Genomic DNA, 20,067 nt, shown 5'->3' with positions numbered 1-20,067 from the left:
TTGGTTTCAGATCGCTGCAATAAAGTGAATATTGCAATAAAGTGAGTTGCACAAATTTTATGGTTTCCCAACATATATAAAAGCGATGTTTACGCGATACTGTAATCTCTTCAGTGAGACGCAATAGCGTTGGGTCTTTTTAAAAATGTACATGCTTTAATTAAAAATGCCTTGTTGCTAAAAAATGCTAACAATCATCTGAGTGTTTAGCGAGTCCTAATCTTTATGCTGGTGGAGGGTCTTGCCTCGATGTTCTTGGCTGATGACTGATCAGGGTGGTGGTTGTTGAAGGCTGTGGTGATTTCTTAATATATGACAACAATGAACTTTGCCACATTGATTGACTGACTCTTCCTTCCATGAAATTTTTCTCTGTCGCATGTGATGCTCTTTGATAGCATTTTACCCACAGTAGAACTTCTTTCAAAATTAGAGTCAGTGCTCTCAAACCTTATCACTGCTTTATCCACTAAGCTTATGGAATATTCTAAATCCTATGCTGTCATTTCAACAATGTTCGAAGCATGTTCAACAGGAGTGGATGCCATTTTAAGAGACAATTTCTTTCCTCGTCCGTAAGTAGCAGCTCTTCATCCATTCAAGTCTGATCATGAGATTTCAGCAACTCAGTCTCATCTTTGGGTTCCACTTCTAATTCTAGTTCCCTTGCTATTTCCACCCCATCTGCAGTTCCGTCCTCCACTTGAAGTCTTGAACTTTTCAAAGTCATTCATAAGGGTGTTGGAATCAACTTCTTCCAAATGCCCTTTAAGGTTGATATTTTGACCTCCTCCCGTGTGTTGGAATCAACTTCTTCCAAATGCCCTTTAAGGTTGATATTTTGACCTCCTCCCGTGTCGCAAATGTTCTTACTGGCATCTAGAATGGTGACTCCTTTCCAGAAAGCTTTCAGTTAACTTTGCTCAAATCCAGCAGAAGAATCACTAACTGTGGCAGCTATAGCTGTACAAAATGTATGTCTTACATAATAAGACTTAAAAGTCAAAATTACTCCTTGATCCATGGGCTGCAGAATGCATGTTGTGTTAGCAGGCATGAAACAACGTTCATCTCCATCAGAGCTCTTGGGGGACCAGGTGCGTTCTCAGTGAGCAGTCATATTTTGAAAGAAACCCTTTATTCTAAGTAGGGGGCTCAACAGGGGGCTCAAAATATTCAGTAAATCATGCTGTAAACAGATGTGCTGTCATCCAGGCCTTGTTGCTCCATCTCTACTCTGCACAGGCAGAGTAGATTTAGCATAATTCTTAAGGGCCCTAGGATTTTCAGAATGGTAAATGAGCATTGGCTTCAGCTTAAAGGCATCAGCTGCATTAGCCCCTAACAAGAGAGTCAGCCTGTCCTTTGAGCTTTGAAGCCAGGCATTGACTTCTCCTCTCTAGCCTAGGAAGGTTCTAGATGGTACCTTCTTCCCATGTAAAGCTGTTTCATCTACATTGAAAATCTGTAGTCTAGCGTAGCCACCTTCATTGCTGACCTTAGTAGCCAGATCTCCTGGATAACCTGCTGCAGCTGCTCCATTAGCACTTGCTGCTTCATCTTCGCTTCTGTGTTACGGAGGCGACATCTTTCCTTAAACCTCATGGACCAACCTTTGCTGGCTTCAAACTTTTCTCCTGCATCTTCCTCACCTCCCTCGGGCTTCTCAGAATTGATGAGAGTTAGGATCTTGCTCTGGGTTAGGCTCTGGCTTAAGGGAACATTGTGGTTAGTTTGCTCTTCTTTCCAGACCACTGAAACTTTCTCCATATCAGCAATAAGGCTGCTTTGCTTTTCCATCATTCGTGTATTCCCTGGAGTAGCACTTTGCATTTCCTTCAGGAATTTTGTCTTTGCACTCACAAGGTGGCTATCTGTTGGCACAAAAGGCCTCGGTTTTGGCCTGTCTCAGCTTTCAACAGGCCTTTCTCATGAAGCTGAATCATTTCTAGCTTTTGATTTCAAGTAAAAGACATGTGACTCTTCCTTTCACTTAAACACAGAGGCCATTGTAGGGTTATTAATCGCCCTAATTTTGAGATTGCTGTGTCTCAGTGAGTAGCGAGCCCCAAGGAGAGGGAGGAAGATGAGGGAACAGCTGGCTAGTGGGGCAGTCAGCACACACACACACACACACACACACACACACACACCATCGAATGATTAAGTTTGCTGTCCTATATAGACACAGTTCATGGTGCCCCCAAACAATTACAATGGTACCATCAAACATTGCTGATCACAGATCAACGTAGTAAATATAACAAGAAAAAAGTTTGAAGTCTTCTGAGAATTACCAAAATGTGACACAGAGACACGAAATGAGCATATGCTATTGGGAAAATGGGACCAACAGACTCACTCCAGGCAGGGTTGCCCCATCATTGTAAACAGTATCTGTGACGTGCAATAAGGAGCAGCGCAGTCACGGGAGATGTGCCTGCCCGTGTGCGTTTACTTCTAGGTACCATTTAGGAAGTCAAGCATTTCTGCTCCTGTATGTGGACCACTAGAGCACTTGTCAAGACCGACTAGAAAGAGCCACCCGGGAGCAGGAAATAGAAAAGGGAAGCAAAGCAGATGGCAGAGAAGGAGGCTTGGGTCTCCCAAACCTCGGGGAAACCTCCGCAAGCAGAAAGCAGGTAGCCCTGCACTCCCTCGAGCTCTGCGAAGAGGATGGGTGCGAGGCGTGCACGCACCGCACGGGCCGACGGAGGCAGCGCCAGGAGGCAGGAGTGCCACCCACAGCCATAGAATCAGAAATGCTTTGAATGTTTTTGAGACAAGCTGAGTCAGCAGATCAACCAAAAAAAAGGCTCTTAACTGTTCTCACTGCCTGCAACGAGGTGAAGTAAATCTGTAAGAGTTGCGTTGCAATGCAGGGGGAGGGTTTTCAAAAATATTGCATACGACACTGAAGATGGAGATGAAAATGGGTGGAATGGAAAGTCTATGGTGTCGAGTATTAAGTGTGTAAAAGCCCGTCGGCATTTTCTCTCGTGCTTTCTGTCTCAGCTCCTTTTAGTGTGTGCAGTGAGTTTTGTCAGCATGATAAGCACCTGCCCTCAGTCCCCCAACTCTGTTTCCCCACAAGCTCTAGAGTTTCCCAGCTTTGAACTCATGGGGCTTTCCAGGAACTGGATTCCTGTGGATGGAAAGATATTGCCGGGTTTGCTTCTTACCAAACAGAGGAGGCTTGTTCCCAGAACCACAGAGCTCTTTCCTGGAGCAAAGCCATCTTTTCTTGGGTGAGAACTTCAATGTGCTCTCAAGGGCTCTTTCCTTCGAGCCCCGTCGCTTGCACGGTCATATTTGGAAGCCAACAGGCTGCCGGCCATCATTCACATCTCCGTTTTCCAATGAGGAAAAGGAGGAGGAGGAGGAGGAGGGCCTTCTACATGCTAATAGCTGCCGGAGCCCTGTCGCTCCGGCGGGGCACTAGTGCCTTATTGGCACAATGCATCACAATGACAAGGTGTTTGGATGATGTATCGCTTAAAAGATGAAGCCATCGGGGAATGAGTCCAAGATCAGATTAAATTTAATTATGGGATAAAAGAATTCTCATCTGTCATGCTGGTGATGAATTCACCAAGGGAAGGAATGGGGGCCTCTTGCACAAAAAGGGAAAGGAGGAGTCAAATGTGTGGACGGGGATGACAGACAGAGGAGAGGTTGCCAATGCCCTCCCCTGAGCCTGTCGAATCAGACAGGACCCCGGCGCAGAGCCGGATGCCCTCCGACAGGGACGGACGCCTTCAATTCCTTTCCGTGGTGCACACCTTGTTTTAAGAACGTCCCATCACGGTGAGCAGCTGTTTCAAACAATGCTCATTGAAATGTCCAGGGCACTTCACTCTGAACCCTTTGCTGGGCATAGGCATGGCCACCCATGGCATGGGCTGTGGGGGGCTGGGAACCTCAGCAGAATCTGCGGGGACATGTTCGGTTTGCACACGTGTGTGCAGGTGCACAGGCGACTGCCGTGAGCACTGCCCGTGAAGCTGGAACTCACATCTGATGTGCATAAGGGTATGTGGGGCAGAGGAGGCGAAATTGCAAAGGGGTCAGGAGAATTCAGGGGCGACAGAGCTGCTCTGTACCTCAATTTGGGGTGATGACTTGGTCATATGTGTTTGTCAAAACTTGCAACAGTACACATTCTAAAGGATAAATTTTACCTTAAAAAATAAAAAGACAAAACAATTATATGAAAACTGAGAAAGCATTAGAAATTTAAAAACAATTAAGCTGGGGCAAACTGGTCCACACTGGGCTGTCCTGGGCAAACAGGGACATGTGACCACTACTTCTAAGGTCTAACACAAAGCCTTGTGAGAGCAGATGCTCAATACTTGGCCACCGACTGCCAAGGAAAGGCACCTGCAGGTGTCTGTCGGCACACGGAGTCCCAGGCCCCACTGGCGGGAGGTCTGGGCTTGGACTCCGGGTTCCCAGATGGTCCACAGTGTCTGTGCGGCACATGTGGGACGCTGGGACACCCTAGTCCCCCATCACGGCACACGGGGCTCTCACGCTCTGTCCCTGTTGGCTGTCCTGAGCCAACTGCGCCACTGTCCCCCTGCACGTGTCTCCGTGCCCTGCTCTGACCCTGGCTCCCACAGTCCGCTCCTCTGCGCCTGCTTCAGGTCTTTCCACCATGCCCTGTTGGGGCTGGAGGACACCTGGGGGCTCGAGGAGGTGGGAGATGCTCCCCAGAGCTCACAATGGCACAGTGGAATATCCAAGACTAAGCGTCATGGGACTTGCATTTGACAAGCGGCACTGCCCCGCCCGAATCTCAATTTTCTCATTAAGAAAATGAGAAAATGAAGGTGTCACTGCCCACCAGACGGGGTAGTGGGGAGGATTAGACATATTACTGACACAGACATGGGTGTTATCATCAGCACTTTTGTTCCCTGTGTCAGCCCTGCCCCGGCCCAGGGCGCTCAGGGAGGGCCGGGGCCGAACAAGGAGCTCAGACCACCACGTGCAGCACCGTCAGGACCCGGCAGCAGCTCAGGGACAGGGACCTGAGAGTGGGGGGGGGCGGGGCGGGTAAAGACTGCCAAAATGCTACAGGGACCCTAGTTCTACCGTCACCCCCTTCTCCCTTCCTGATAGCACCTCTGTCTCTGGAAGGAACTCAGAAGCTCTGGCTGGGGGAGGGTGACCAGCTGGCTGGAGCGGCGCAGCAGGAGGGCCTGGCAGAGGGGCCCCGTCCCTTGTTAGTCAGCAAAGCTGCCAGGTGTTCCCACGGCTGCTCCAGTTCAGGGACCCTCCCCACACGTGGGCCCAGGAAGGCAACAGCCTGGCGCCTGCTGGGGGTGTGGGATCCTGCCTCCTTAGACAAGTCCTCCTTCTCCACCTGGGTTCATGCTGATGCCCAAGGCGGCTGCTGCTGCACCCTTGACATTCTAATTTTAAATAAAACTTAGGCTCCAAAAGGAGTTGGATGTGTGTCTAACCCAAATTAGCAACCACACAAGACCCAGGCTCGTGGTGGGCTCGCAGACGGACACTTTGGAGCGAGCAGGCCCTCTGAGTGGCCAGGAACCGTTTCCATCTTGTTGACAAACACATGCTGCGAGACAGGAAATTACCCTCCTCGGTGCCTAGTTTATCGCTGCTTAATTGCTGTTTGATAATAAATTACAACACAGAGTCCATTAATTAAGCTAACAATGTCCGTGGAACGCCGACTCCTTCTGCTGGGAGTTGCCAGGTTGCAGGGCTCTGCTTGGTCGCCCTGTATCCACGGCACTGACACCGCCACTTAAAAAGACCCCTGGTCAGGAGATGGGACTCGGTGCGCAGAAGGAGCAGGTTTGGGCAGCAGCGGAGCCTTAATGAGCGAGCGGGGACAGCCCAGCAGCTGCAGAGCCAGGCCAAGGCTCTTGTTAACGCAGAACAGAGAGCAATACCAGCTTGGTTTTTAAAAAATCGGCTGATGGAAAGTCACCAGGACCCACTTACAGGTGCTCATCCTAGAGTTGGGGGAAGCCACGAGCTGCCTAATTTTGTTTGTCGTTCCATAAGCAACCAAATGGCCGGAGCTTTCATTTGGAAAAGTTCCATGTGCAGGTGGAACTGGGGAAAGATGCATTCCAGCTATTTCCCAACCAAGGGCCCAGTGCTGTGCTGCGGATGCCACTGAAGTCGCCACTGCTGTGCTGTGAATGCCACCGAGGTCCCAGCAGGAGAGGGTCCCTGGCTCGTGCCCGGGGAGGGAGTGAGTGTGTGGCCATCCTTAGAGTGTACGTAATGCCGACCACATTGCCTGGGGGATGGGCCATGCAGGCATTCCCGCTGGGTCTGTGTAGCAGGTGGCCACTGGGCAGGGGACCCAAGGGAGGGGACAAAAGAGGAACAAAGGCTCTGGACAGAAGAGTAAGGAAGGGCAAGTTCGCAGTGGTCTGCCCCAGACTGTTTGGAGGTGTGGGCATCACGGGGCCTTAGGGATGTCAGAGCAGGCAGGAAGGGTGGAGGTGCTGGGAAGAGGTGGCCTCAGGCCCACAGAAGGCAGATGCCACTGCCTTAACGTCCTAGGCCTCAGGGCTGGCCTAGAGCTTACCAGGTGGCTTAGAGAGTCCTTGCTTGAAACACCCGGAGCAAAGCGCGCTACTCGGAGCCATGTGGGAAGCCCTCACATCTCCGGGGGATAGTGCCCTGGCCATCTCTACCCCTTCCTCATGCAAGGCAGGTGTTGGCTTCCTCGGGCCAGCTTTGGATCATGCCAATGACTAAATGGGATCGTCTATGGTCACCATTCGTAAGAACTCAGTTCAAATGTTATTAAGATTTATTCAGAAGGCTGGAGAAAGTAGCCTGGGAGTCAAATGTGACCCCTGGAATTCCCAAAAGGAGGTTAGGCAGAGCCATGCAGTTTGGGAGAGGAGCTGCCCCAGCCCCAGAGTCCAGGCTTTTGCTGCCCAGGCTGGAGGCTGTGGGCGTCCTAGGAAGACGGTGCGGGCAGCGTGCGGGCCCTGCCTTCGGGTCCTCCCAGCCCCAAACCATCATCCTCACTCCTGCTCCAAGCCATCTCGGCAGAAGACTAGCTGGGGTGGACTGCTGGCTTTTCATTTGGTCTCTTTCAAGAGGCTACCTCGTAGTCCCCTCTGGGGCTGGCTGTACCCAGCCTAAACTTATTCCCCAAGATGAAGCCTTCAGTAGCTCCCCAGCACCCTTCAGCAGAATCAGCAACCCCTGATTTTTCTGTTAGAAATGCAAAATCTCAGGCCCCAGCCCAGATCTGTTGACCCAGAACCTCTGGGGCTGGGGCCCAGGAGCCGGCATTTTCCCAAGTCTCCCAGGTGACTCTGCCACACATGCACACTGCAGCGTGAGAGTGGCGTCAGGCCCTTCCCCATCTGCTCTCCATTTCTCTCCTGCCTTTTCTCAGCCCCCTTCCCTCCTGCAGCCTAAGCCCCAGCTGAGCACCAGTGCCCTGGGCCACACTTGCGATGCTGCAGGTTTCCTGCCTCTCTGCCTGTCTCTCCCCTGCAAGGGGAAACCACTGAGAGCAGGGACTGGACCTTCTCCGCCGCCTGTGTACAGCTGTGACTCGCACCCACAGCAGGCGATCAGGAGGGATCCGTTCAGAGAATGAATGAATGGATGGCTGTAGACCCCAGTCTAGCATCCAGCCATTCTCTCACTCCCTACTTTTGGGCGGTGGTGAGGATCCCTAAATAACCTTGATTTAAATGGATTGCATTTGGAATTGGAATATAAATGTTTGCTTTTTTGTCACGATTGGTTGACATAATGTTTTAATTTCTATGCATCTAGTGACATTTTTCGGTGTGTTTTTTCTCTATCTTAGAGAATTTCAGCTAAGCTGCTTGTGTACACACACACGTATGCACACTCACGCACACGTGTCACCAGCTAGCACAAAACTGTCGATGGCAATTCATTTATCAGGCCTTTTTTCCAGGTTGGTGAATCGCTTTGTCCTTTGCACGCTGTCCTGCGTGTTCTCAGAGTTGCTCTTGCAAACTCTTTCCTCCCTCCCCGTCGGCGCTCTGCTCTTGTACCAGCCCTAACGGTCCCTGTGACACTCACCACCAAGCACATGCTCTTTCAGGACGGACGTGTAAATCTGGTTCTCAGGAGGGAAGCTACTAACTGTTTCTTCGAGGTTGTAAGCAGGTGTATGTGGGTATGATGACAGCGTATGCACATATGATATATATTTACCTGTTAGCAGTATGCACATACGGTATACATTTACATGTTAGCAAATGACTCTGCAGCTTACTTACCTTCTCCTTCCAGTATGAAATGTGCACATTGATCTGTACTCTTAATGTTTGTGCTGATGCAACCACTTACGAATCTTTTCCCCAGCTTTTTTTTTTTTTTTTTTTTTTGAGTCAGAGTCTCACTTTGTTGCCCAGACCAGAGTGCCTTGGTGTCAGCCTAGCTCACATCAACCTCAAAGTCCTGGGCTCAAGTGATCCTTCTGCCTCAGCCTCCTGAGTAGCTGGGACCACAGGCATGTGCCACCATGCCCGGCTAATTTTTTCTATATATTTTTAGTTGGCCAATTAATTTCTTTCTATTTATAGTAGAGACAAGGTCTCACTCTTGTTCAGGCTGGTCTCGAACTCTTGACTTAGAGCAATCCACCCGCCTAGGCCTCTCAGAGTGCTAGGATTATAGGTGTGAGCCACCGCACCTGGCCTTCCCCAGCTTTTTTGAAGAAACATCCAGAAAGCCTCCCACCTTCTCCTTAAACTCTCAGAATAGATAACAATTACCTAAATAGAGGGTAAGAGAAGCATCCAGAAGTCCCACAAGGCCCCTGTGGGCCTGTGGGGGTCAGAGGTAAGCCCCTACCTGTGGTCCCCAGCCGTGGCATGGGTACAGTATTGCTGTGTGGTTCTCCAGCGGGCCCTGGTCCAGGCAGACGTCTTTGGCCTTGTTGTTGCGGAGCTGTGGGAGGAGACAAAACATTACCCATCACAGCTCCTCTGGGGGAGGTGCTACCTCCCATCCCCCGTTCCACGCTGCCTTGGTTCATGACGGGAAGGCCACAGGCCTCTCCAAGCAAGGACCAAGGCACTTCAGGTCTGTGATCACTTTAGCAAGAAGGAAAAAGTCCTCTGTGGGCGTCATGGGCGCCAGCCTTGTTCCTGTGTCGTGGGCAGCCTGGGCCCCACCCTCCCAGCGCCTCCACCATAACACAAAAGAGATCACAAGGAACTTCTGGACACAGGGGCATGTATTACCCAGATCTGAGGTTCAAGTCACCTCACAGGGGGGTCAGGGTGTGGACTGAGACGTATAGACAAATCCTAAGTGGGCCTTGGCACCAACACTGGTTTTCATAACCCGGGAGTCAGTCGTGGGTTAGCCGCTCAGATCATTACTTGCATAGAGGCATGGAAAACAGCAATCAGAAAAGCGAACTGAAACCTTGCCATCATGAAAAGTGCTGGCAACTTTATTTATATACTCAAAAAATATTTTACTGAATGCATATGCTGCATTGGATACCATCCCAGGTGTTTGGAAATAGACAAAGGTTCGAGACAATGCCCCTGGACCTAGGCTTTCCTCCTTGGGAGTGTGTAAGAGCAGATCTAATCTTGTCATTCCATATTGGCATACATCCCGCCCATACAGACCACCCCAGGGTCTCAATGGGTGGGGAAAAGGCAATGTCGTTGGTCTTTCCAGATATATTCATTCCCCTCCAGATTATATTCTCCATGGAAACCACATTAACTGAGGATAAGTTAGAAAGAGTGGCACAGGGACACTGTTCATTCCGTACCCAAATTGTGTCTAGTCTCAGATGACTGAGCAGATTTCTAATGATTTTAAAATCTTTTTTTAAGATTATAAAAATAACACCATCTCATTGAGACATTTTGGAAAATACAGAAGAAAATAACAATTGTTCGCAATCCTTTCACAGGCAATCAGTTAATTTTCCCTCCAATCTTTGGACATTTTAGCTTTGTTCAATTCGGGCTGTAATGAGCAATTTTATGCATAAAGCTTTGTTCACATGGCAGATTTTCTTAATAGAATCCTAGAATTGGGACGAAGGTATCAAAGCCTATGAACACTTCAATGTTCTTAAAACATGCTGCCCAACTGCCAGCAGGGAGCTTTGAACTAATTCATGCTCCCATTCACAAGGTGTGCAAATACTTATCTACTTATCGGTCCTGAGTTTCACCATTTAAAAATATTGTTTTGAGAGGTGAAGAAAGTTATCTCGTTTTTATAAATTTACTATTCACAGTAAATTGAAATGTTTTACGTTTAGCAATCATTTTCCTTTTTGAAAATTGTCTATTTATTTCCCCATTGGGATCTGAAATGGTTTCATTATAGGATTTGTAAGAGCTCTTTACATACTAAGGACATTAATGTTTTCAAGGCATATTTGTTCCACATGGTTTCAGACTGCCAGGGTTTTAAATTTTGTTTCTAATGTTTATGCAATCAAATCTATCACTCAGTATTTTAGCAAATATTTATTGAAGGCCTGGCAAGTGTCTGGCACTGTGCTAAGTTTAATGCACACAAAGATGTTTTAAACAACAGTGTCCCTGCCCTGAAGTGGTCCACAGTCTAGTGCAGTGACTGATACATGCCAGGACCAGCAAGGAGGACTTCTCCCTGCTTCTGAGGGTTCAGAGACAGCTGCTAAGAGGAAGTGATACTTGCAGTCAACATCAAAAGGATACGTGGACTCCATGCTGGAAAAGTTCTATTTTTCACCCAGGTGGTGGCAACGTGGATTTTTGGTTTATATTATTATGCTGTCTGTGTATGCGTTATACACATTGTATGTGCGGGGTATTTTATATAAATACGGGTGAAAGGAAAAAAAGTAGAATAAAAGTGAATTAGAGGCCAGGAGCAGTTCAAACCAAGGGCAGTATGAGCTGGCCACAGAATTTTGTGCAAAATGTTGGTGGCCCAATGTTTTGGAGCACCATGAAGTGCTTTTGCAAGTGGAAAGACAACATTTCATACACGTAAGTGTCAATATATAAAGCATCTGCATATCATTCTTTACAAATCATTTTAAGACATTTCAGCCAACAGGAATGAATTAAAATGTAAAAAACAAGGGAAACTGACTCATTATTTAAGCAGGCCTGGGCACCAACACTGTCATAGGGGAAGGGCCAGGCTGACACCTGCTCAGAGGTGTCTGTTGTCCCTCCCTGTGCTGGCATGGGCTGTGGCTAAAACAGTAAGTAGGAATGAGCACTAAAAACAGAGTTGTCTGAATCATGGTAGATTTGGTCATCAAACTGAATTTGATGAAAAAGTTATTCATAAAGAAGATATAAAATGTAAATAGAGTACAGTCAACTCTCTGTATCTATAGCTTCCACATTCATGGATTCAAACAACCTGAATTAAAACTAGTTGAAAAAAAAAAAAGATGGTTGCATCTGTATTGACATGTAAAGACTTTTTTCCTTGTCATTATTTCCTAAACAATACAGTGCAACAACTATTTACATAGCATCCATATTGTATTAGGTGTTATAAGTAATCTAGAGGTGACTTAAAGTATACAGGAGGCTCTGCACAGATTCTATGCAAATACTATAGCATTTTATACAAGGGACTTGAGCATCTGCAGAATTAGGCATGCACAGGGGGTCCCAGACCAATCCCCCGTGGATATTGAAGGATGACTGTATTAATAAGGTTTGAATTTAAAATCCCAGATAATATTAACAAAGACTGAAGAGTTGATGAAGAGGACAGAAGAAAGTGTGTGAAAATTCTTGCATTCCATATCACTTGACCCTTAGTTTTGAAGGCTCAGATGTTACAATTTTTTAACTAGAGGTAATAACCATAATGTAATTAAGAGCAAGACATATGCAATGCACGTGATTAGAAAGCTTTTTAAAAAGCCAAACAACAAAGTAGCCAAAAATTAGGAAAGAGCAAGGAGTATAAAACCCAGAAATAGTCATTGGCCCAGGGAAAGACTCGTGAACAGAACTGTAAATGAAAAACAAATCATCCAAACTATATATATATAAATAGTATGATATCCACTCTGTCTTCTTCCTTTTCTCAGAGCTCAGGGGTCTGGGTGTGTTGAAAAGGACCAGTAGAAATGGGCATTAAATATAGAGTTTTCTAAATAATGGCCAATTTTGTTACCAAACTGAATTAGATTAATTTGATTTCTTTCCTTTAATTTTATAGTCCATCTGAAATGTATTTCAGTACATGGAGAGCTCAGCAGGTAGAGAAGGAGCAATAGAAAAAAAATGCCCCAAAATGTTAACATTGATTCTGTCTGGGAATTGGGATTTAGAGTAAGTTTTGCTTTCATCTTTATATTTCCTATAGAATGTATGTATTGATTATTTAAAAAATATAGGAACATTTGTAAAAAACAAAAGGCCTCCCTCCTCCAAAAAATCAGACTATGATGTCTATGTTACCTCCAAGGCCACCCCACTGTATAGTTCCAGGGATATCAGCTATACCGTGGCTGATGTCAATGGCAGTCCCTGGAGTTGTGCAGTGCACAGACTGTGGACCTTATGCAGCAGCAACCCTGCCCACCTTCTACCATTTTTCCATTTTCTTTTCAAATAACTATTTTTTTCTAATTATAAAATTATCACATATTATCAATGACAATTGGAAAAAGATGACAAAGTACCCACACAAAAACTGCCAGCAGTCCCACTACCTAAAGTAATTATAACTGTCTTCTCCATTTTGCCATGCTATTGTTCTACTGGCTTCTAATCTAAAATAGCAGCTACTCTAGTTTTATCATACTGACTTTTTCCTCTTGAGCATTATAATATCAATATTTTTCTCAGGTCATTAAACTTTCGTGCACACCATTTGTAATGGCTGCAAAATATTTCAAACCATGAATATTGTTAACTAATCTTCAAGTTAAATTAAAAAATTTTTGTCCCTTCAAATTGCTGAGATGAACAATTTTACTCTCAAATCTTTGTCCCTATTTCAGATTATTTTCTTGGGGTAAGAGTGGAGAAGAAAATATGACTATCATTAAGCTTTTTAATGCATGCGGTTCAAATTGCTTTTTAAAAAGCTTGTTTCAATTTGCACTTTCACTAGAGGATATGTGATTTTTCATATTACCAAGACCTTGCCGGCAAAGTAATCAACATATTTTCCAAAAATAAATTTTTGTTCATTTGGTAGGGGAAAAAAATGCTACCTCAATGTATTTAAAATTTATTTTAATTTCTTTGATTATAAAAGAAATTAAAATTTTTCATGTGTTCTCAACCATTTGCATTTTTTTTCTTGTGTTAACCTTCCTTATACTTTGCTTTTCTTTTGGGATGTTTTATTTTGCTATTTAAATAAAATTGTTTATTTATATCAATTTGCAGAGCTCATTATATATTAATGGTATTATACATTCATCTATAGTATTTGTGGCATGTATATTTCTGGTTTGGTGTATTATTTCTCTATTCAGCTGATGTATAGATGATTTTAATATTTATGAATTCAGATCATTTACGTGTTTCCTTCCTTGGCTTTTATTCTTGGAAAGAACTTCCCCATTCAGAGATCAGATTCATGTCTACTTCCATATGGTTCTTTCATGATTTATTTTCTTTCATGTAATTCTATAGTCCATCTGAAATGTACTTTGGTATATGGTCAGCTGTAAGAATCTAAATTGAATCTAAATAATCTAAATTATTGAATATTGAAATCATTAAATCTAAATATTGAATCTAAATAAATTGAATCTAAAGAATCTAAATAAATCCAAAGAGCTAGGCAATTTACCCAATTGTCTTAGGAATAATCCATTCACTACCCATAATTTCTTGATGCCTCCTTTATATTTGATCTTACTTTGATAACAAAAAAAATTACATGCTTTTATTTGGAAGAAGAAAAGGCAAGGCAGTTAGGACCTACTAATAACTTGTGCTGCTTGTAGGGTGAAGAACTCTACATATCACAGCTGCCTTGATTCTACCAACAACCTGGACAGTAGGTACTTTCATGCCTCCCACTTTATAGATGAGGGAACGGAAGCCGAGTGGAGCCACACAGCTGGTAACAGCCCACTAGGATTTAAATCCTGGCTCCAGAGCTTACACACAACCCCACCCACCACACAGATCCTGTAAGACATGAGCGTCTCATTCCAAACTCCAGCTCAGAGGGGTCAACACTCCACACCCTGACAATTTAAGCTCTGGTCGATTTACTTTCCATAAAAGGCATAAGCCAAAGGATAAGGAAAATCTGCAGTTGTAGAAAAAATGTGAACACTCTAAGTCAAAGGCAATCTTCTTAGCTTGACCTGGTAGTCACAGGGAGTCCCTGGCAGCCATGGGATGGAAACCCAAACTGTGGAGCCATCAAATTCGGGTGTCTCTGCTAGGGCAAGAGCACCTGGCTGGTATCAGAGATTCCACCTCCAGACAGGCGCTGCAGGGAGGTAATGAGGTAGATGCATGAGGTGTATGAGTGTTTCTATAGAAGGATGCTTCAGCAGTGGTATTTATGATATTTTAAAAATGGAAACAACACAAATGTCAACATTCTCTAGGAAGCACAGCATCCATGAGACTGGAACCATACGCAGCCATTGGTAATGTGGCAGAAAAATGTTTAATGACACAGGAAGATATTGCCCATATACTATTGAGTAAAATGTCAAATGATGAGGCATTGTGGACAGCATGGTTTTAGTAAAAATATATACACGTGTATATATCCACACACACATGTACACACAGTAAAGAAGACCACACAACAAAATGTGTACATTATCTTTGGTGTCGGAATGCCTATGTCCAACCCTGGCTTCATGATTTATAAGCTGTGACCTTACGTAAGTTAGGTAATTTCTCTAAGTCTCAGCTTTCTTATCACTAAAGTGGAAATAATGCTACTATCCCATTAGGTGAGGGTGAAATGAATTTGTATGTGAAAAGCACTTAGAACAGTGCCCGGCACTTTGAAAGCACTTAATAAATGTTCCCTGCTATCATCATTGTTTTCACATTTTACTCAAATGCATATTTATGGTATTTGTAATGAGAGAGAAACCAATTTGCTTTAATGTCTAGAAAGGTGATATCTCATCATAGAAAACCCGAGAAGACCAAGTTTCCTTCTTTGACGGTGACTCTAGTCCCCAGCACTGAGGCTTTGCCTCTCTGTGTACCCAACTTCCTGCTCAACGTCCCACTTGCGGGTCCCAGGGACCTCAAAGTCAAAATGTTCCAAGCAGAGCTGATCATTCTCTACACAGCTCGGGCAGAGAAGACGACTACCACAACCTTTTGTTCTTATTTCCATTGTCACATTTATTACATTTGTTCCCACCTCCTCCTGGTAGCTGGAGAGAGCCTTGCTGTCAGAGCCCGCACTTCCAGAACTACTCATTGAATGAATGAATGAATGAACAAATGACTCTATCTTCCCCCAGCAAAGCAATGCACAGCCCAGTGAACAGCAGTCCAACCCAAGAGCACGCACGGTCTTAATTACCTCCCCATAGGCGATGGTATTGTTGTATCTTCTCATTTCCGGGTACACGTGGTCCAGGTACCACTGGAAGTTCTTACACTTTAAGCTTTTCCTCAATGCTCTTCTCTCCGAGACATCGCCTATGTCAATGCCTGGATTCTGGAAGGAGAGAGAAGCAAAGAGGTGTCAGGGGCCGTGAAGCGCGGGGCAGAGAGAGGCACAGGTGGAGTCGCTCTCAGGGAAAGCTGCAGAGAGAAGACGTCAAGCCTCATATGCTTCCTTGGAAGGTGGGTTTAAGGAGACCGGCCTGATCATCCAGACGTGGCCACACAGGCCTCTTCCCTGAGCGCGGTCAGGAACGAGCAGCACAAAGGCCCCAGACCAGCCGCCACCCTTGTCATTACCGCATGCCTGGGTCCCTGGGATGCTCTCATAGTAACGACCTACACTCCCAGTGCCTTCCCTCTCACACTTCCCCAGTAACTATCAGAACCAATTATTAGAAAAATTATTTGATTAAGACAAGAAAATCAATGCCTACAGCCCCCTCCTGTCTTTCCGGCCCAGACAAGCGCAATTTCCCCCTTTGTTGGCTCTTCCCGAAGTTCATTATATGCAGAAGTGAAAATAATTTTCCATTGCAAAGCTTGTAATGATGTTCTAATGAATAATTCACTCTGCTTTTACAGAAATGAACCTGTAATGGCTGCTGTGTGCTGACAGGGGAAAATAAAGCGTCTGATATGCGACTGGACGGCCTCGGCCACCACGGCCGTGCACGGGCGGGGACGGGACGCCAGCTCCGGACAACGGGCAGCCGAACGGCGTTCCGGGGGCCTGGGAGAGGACTTCGGAGTATGTCGGTAAAGGCTGCTCTGGCTGTCAAAAAGGGATTTTTAAAGAAAAAGCCCTTTAAATGTCAAACTTATTAAACTTCATAGGCAAACCTGAGCAGCAGAAATTTTCATTATTTTCATGTACTTAGCACGATTCATGAAAATGGTCATTTTTAGAAAGCATGGCATTTGGGACCAGAGGTTGTCTGCCATCATGGAGGGAGCAGTTGGCTAGAGTCAAAAGACTTGAGTTCTTCACCATGCCAAGTCACAGCTGCTTCTCTACAAAATAATAATCATCTTCTCTATCCCCCTGACCACAGGGCCGGGGAAGGGTCGCTTGAAAAGCTGAGCTGACATCCCTGCCCATGTGCTACGCATGTGACCTTAAACACGTCCCTTTAACTTCGCAACAATTCAGGCTTCTCATCTGTAAAATGGACATCAGATCAGGTTCTTATCAAGCTAGCATTTATTGAGCACTTAATAATTGCTAAGCTCTGCTCTGAGTTTCATTTTATCTGGACAGGAGGCCTCACAGATAAATATTAACAATCCATGGTTTACAGATGAGGAAGCTCAAGTTCTTATGTCATGAGGTTGTTCTGAGAATCAAATGAGATGTTGAAAACAAGGAACTTTTATCAAGGACCTAAGACATAGTAAGTGCTCAACAAATGTTACCTATTATACCTAATATAATAACAATAGATAAAAGCACTTATAGTGTAACAACTAGAAAGTGCTATGTGGCTATAAGGGGGTTTTCGATTCTTTAGAGTGTGTTAAAATATTTCAAATACTGTAGTAGGAATGAACAAATTCTTTATTTGTATCATTTTCACCCACAGACCTTGCACACATTCAGCTGTGCTTCTGCTGTTCTAGGCTCTCGCCTCCTGAAAGGCTGAGGCTGCCATTGCTCAGTTGGGAGTCATTCCAAGTGACTCTCCCAGGCACGGCTCAGACACCCACGGGGGGTGCTGGCTCAGGAGATAAACTGAGCTCTGTCTGAGGGTGCAGGACACACCGCTGGGCTGTGGAGGTCAAGCAGTGCCCACTGCCAGGCACTGCTCTCAGCTCGTTACGTGTATTAGCTCATTAGTTCTCACAATCGCCCCAGGAAGGAGCACCCGCTATTATCCCCGTCTCATAGCTGAGGAAAAGAAGCTCCAATCAGCGTCTGCATCCACAGGTTCCACATCAGTGGATTCAACTAATTGCAGATTGAAAATGTTTGGGGGAAAAAAACCCAATACAACAATAAAAAAAAAATAATACAAATAACAATACAGTATAACAACTATTTACACAGTGTTTATGTTGTGTTCAGTATTAGAAGTAATCTAGAGAGGACGTAAAGTATGCAGGAGGACGTGTGTAGGTTACACGCATGTAAGGGACTGGAGGGTCCTCCGATTTTGATTTCTGGGATTTCAGGCCCCTGGAAGCCAGTCCCCTTCAGATACCGCTGGAGGACTGTACAGAGAAGATGAGTGGCTTCGGTCACTATCTCAGAACTAATAAGTGACAGGGCTGCAACCCAACTGCGCTGGTGCACAGCCACTGTGCAGTACTCCGTGGGGCTGTGGGAATGTGGGAATTTTCCTGGGCCATGCTCTGACAGCACATGGAGGGGACCTGGACCGCCGAGGACTTGGCACACAGAAAGGGCAGGCGTCCCAGGGCAGCAGGAGCTCCACGGGAGGGCACACAGTGACAGCGGATGAGGGGTCTGATGCCAAGTCGTTGGGCAAAAACCTTCTGGACATAATATATGCTTAGGAGCAGGGCAGCCAGAGTAACATCATAAGACCAAGATTGACATAATAGGACCTTTCTAATCTTTGTAAGTAGATCTAGAGATTTCCATTGTGACAGTTCTGCTATAAAGCAGGGATTCTAACAGTTAAACATCTGTGAACCCCCTCAAAATGCATTTGTCATTTTCCAAGTACGAGTACATTTCTGGGGAGGAGCCACCAGCTTATTAAGACACAGGGACGTGCCAATCAGCAAGGATCACTGTTCCGGGGTGGGTTAGGGGGAGGCTGCCGATCTCTACCTCCAGCGGCAGGTTCCATGCAATGTACACGTGAGACTTGTAGTCGTCCATCCAGACCTCAGCCACCCGGAGCGCATTCCTCTTGGTGTAGAAACCAATGTTGCTGTTGTACGGCTTCTTCTTCCGCTCAATGTGGGCCACCCGCGAGCAGGGAAGGACTTCCATGCTGCCCCCGCAGAGCCATACCTGCAGGCACAAAGACTTCATCAGCCCGATGGAGAAATTCCCAGAGGTTACTAGCCTCTCTCCCAGGCCGGAAAGCAGTGGTTAAGCTGGCTTAGCATGAGTGGGAAATACATTTTCATACGTAAAGCATAGTGAGATTTCCAGGTTTGTCTGTTACTGCAGCATAGCTTAACCTCACCTGACTAAAACACAGAAAAGAAGGTTTGGGAGAATTCTTATACACACTGCATCTCAGGATATAAAATCCAGCTCTGGGAAACAGGGGCCCATAAACCTAACCTGTCCATAACAACACATAAGTTTTCTTAAGCTATTAATAGTGCACAATTGGCATCCACAAATGTTGTTTCCTTTCCCCACCTGTCCTTTGCCAACATAGCATGGAAAATCAATATGAAGAAACACACCCTCTTTATTCATGTCAGCACAAGGTGTGTACGAGGTCTAGTTCTGCCTGTTAACATGCTCTATTTTGGAGCCCTGAGGGGACAGATGCCAAGCCTTCTGGAAGGCGCATGAGCAGGCACCACGTGCTGTTGCTGAAACACTCAGACGGAAGGCTGAAGAGGGTTGCCAAAGCCCAGTGATGTGGGGCTTAGCATCCTCTGCAGGGGCAAGGAAGGTATCCGGTCTCAAAGGGCCCTACTCAAGGGGAAGGCAGACCATTCAACTTCCCTTGGTCCAGGCAGGAAAAACAAAGCATTTCTGGCTGTCAGGAAGGACTAATTTGTGGAAAGGAGCTTTCTGGCACCAGTGGAGAAAAGAGGAAGATGACAGAAAAGTTTCAGGGACCTCTGAGCCTGTTCTGCTGTGAAGGTGCTGTATGCTCAACATAAGTGTCAGCATGCAGGTGAGCTGGCCCAGGTGGGCAGATACAATGTATGCTCATCCTTTAGTCTCCCAGAAATCTCCACAGTTAGGATAATGGGACACTCCTGTGTTCACACACTTTCCCTGGATCTTTGTTGATTGAATTTGGTGGCAAAATTCATGTGTGTGTGTGTGTGTGTGTGTGTGTGATCTTCTATTTTTATTTCTCAACTTTGGCTACACCTTGGGGAAATGATACAAATGGAAAATTCTCCCATTAGCAAGAACCCTCACTTGGTCTGCTTCTTCTAGGAGGAGAATGTAAGCTACGAGATCAGTAGGGAGTGGGTGGTCCAGTTTTATTTAATCTAGGACCTGACAACTAGGTAGGGCAGACCCAGCTGCTGGCAGTGGAAGGACATCACATCAGGGAGGCAAAATTCAAAATGTGGCAAGAGGCCTGTGGGGAACAGGGACAAGAGACCTGTGCCTTGGAGGGTAAAACAAGGTGGCTGAATTTCAAGGAACAGGCAATATGCAAAGATACAGTGTTTCACAGTAATGTTACAAGATTCATGGAATAAATGAAAAGATGCCCCATGTTCATGGATTGGAATAATTAATATTGTTAAGGTGGCAATACTTCCCAAACTGATCTATAGCTTCAACACA

The 20,067-nt window shown here is 45.7% G+C and overlaps 1 protein-coding gene across 1 annotated transcript in view; it reads right to left on the bottom strand.

Moving 5' to 3' along the window:
* GALNT17 (polypeptide N-acetylgalactosaminyltransferase 17) overlaps positions 1-20,067 on the bottom strand; it is a 399,836-nt gene that overhangs the window by 22,509 nt on the left and 357,260 nt on the right. The window contains exons 7-9 of the mRNA XM_012764068.3: positions 18,400-18,585; positions 15,520-15,657; positions 8,848-8,943 (exon numbers count right to left, since the gene is read on the bottom strand). Of these exons, the coding sequence (XP_012619522.1) occupies positions 8,848-8,943; positions 15,520-15,657; positions 18,400-18,585 (420 nt within the window). The remainder of the gene's footprint in view (positions 1-8,847; positions 8,944-15,519; positions 15,658-18,399; positions 18,586-20,067) is intronic.

This window comes from Microcebus murinus, chromosome 19, assembly GCF_040939455.1.
Source record: "Microcebus murinus isolate Inina chromosome 19, M.murinus_Inina_mat1.0, whole genome shotgun sequence".
Taxonomy (NCBI): Eukaryota; Metazoa; Chordata; class Mammalia; order Primates; family Cheirogaleidae; genus Microcebus; species Microcebus murinus.
The sequence above is the reverse complement of the archived record's forward strand: the minus strand, read 5'-3'. Positions and strand labels throughout refer to the sequence as shown.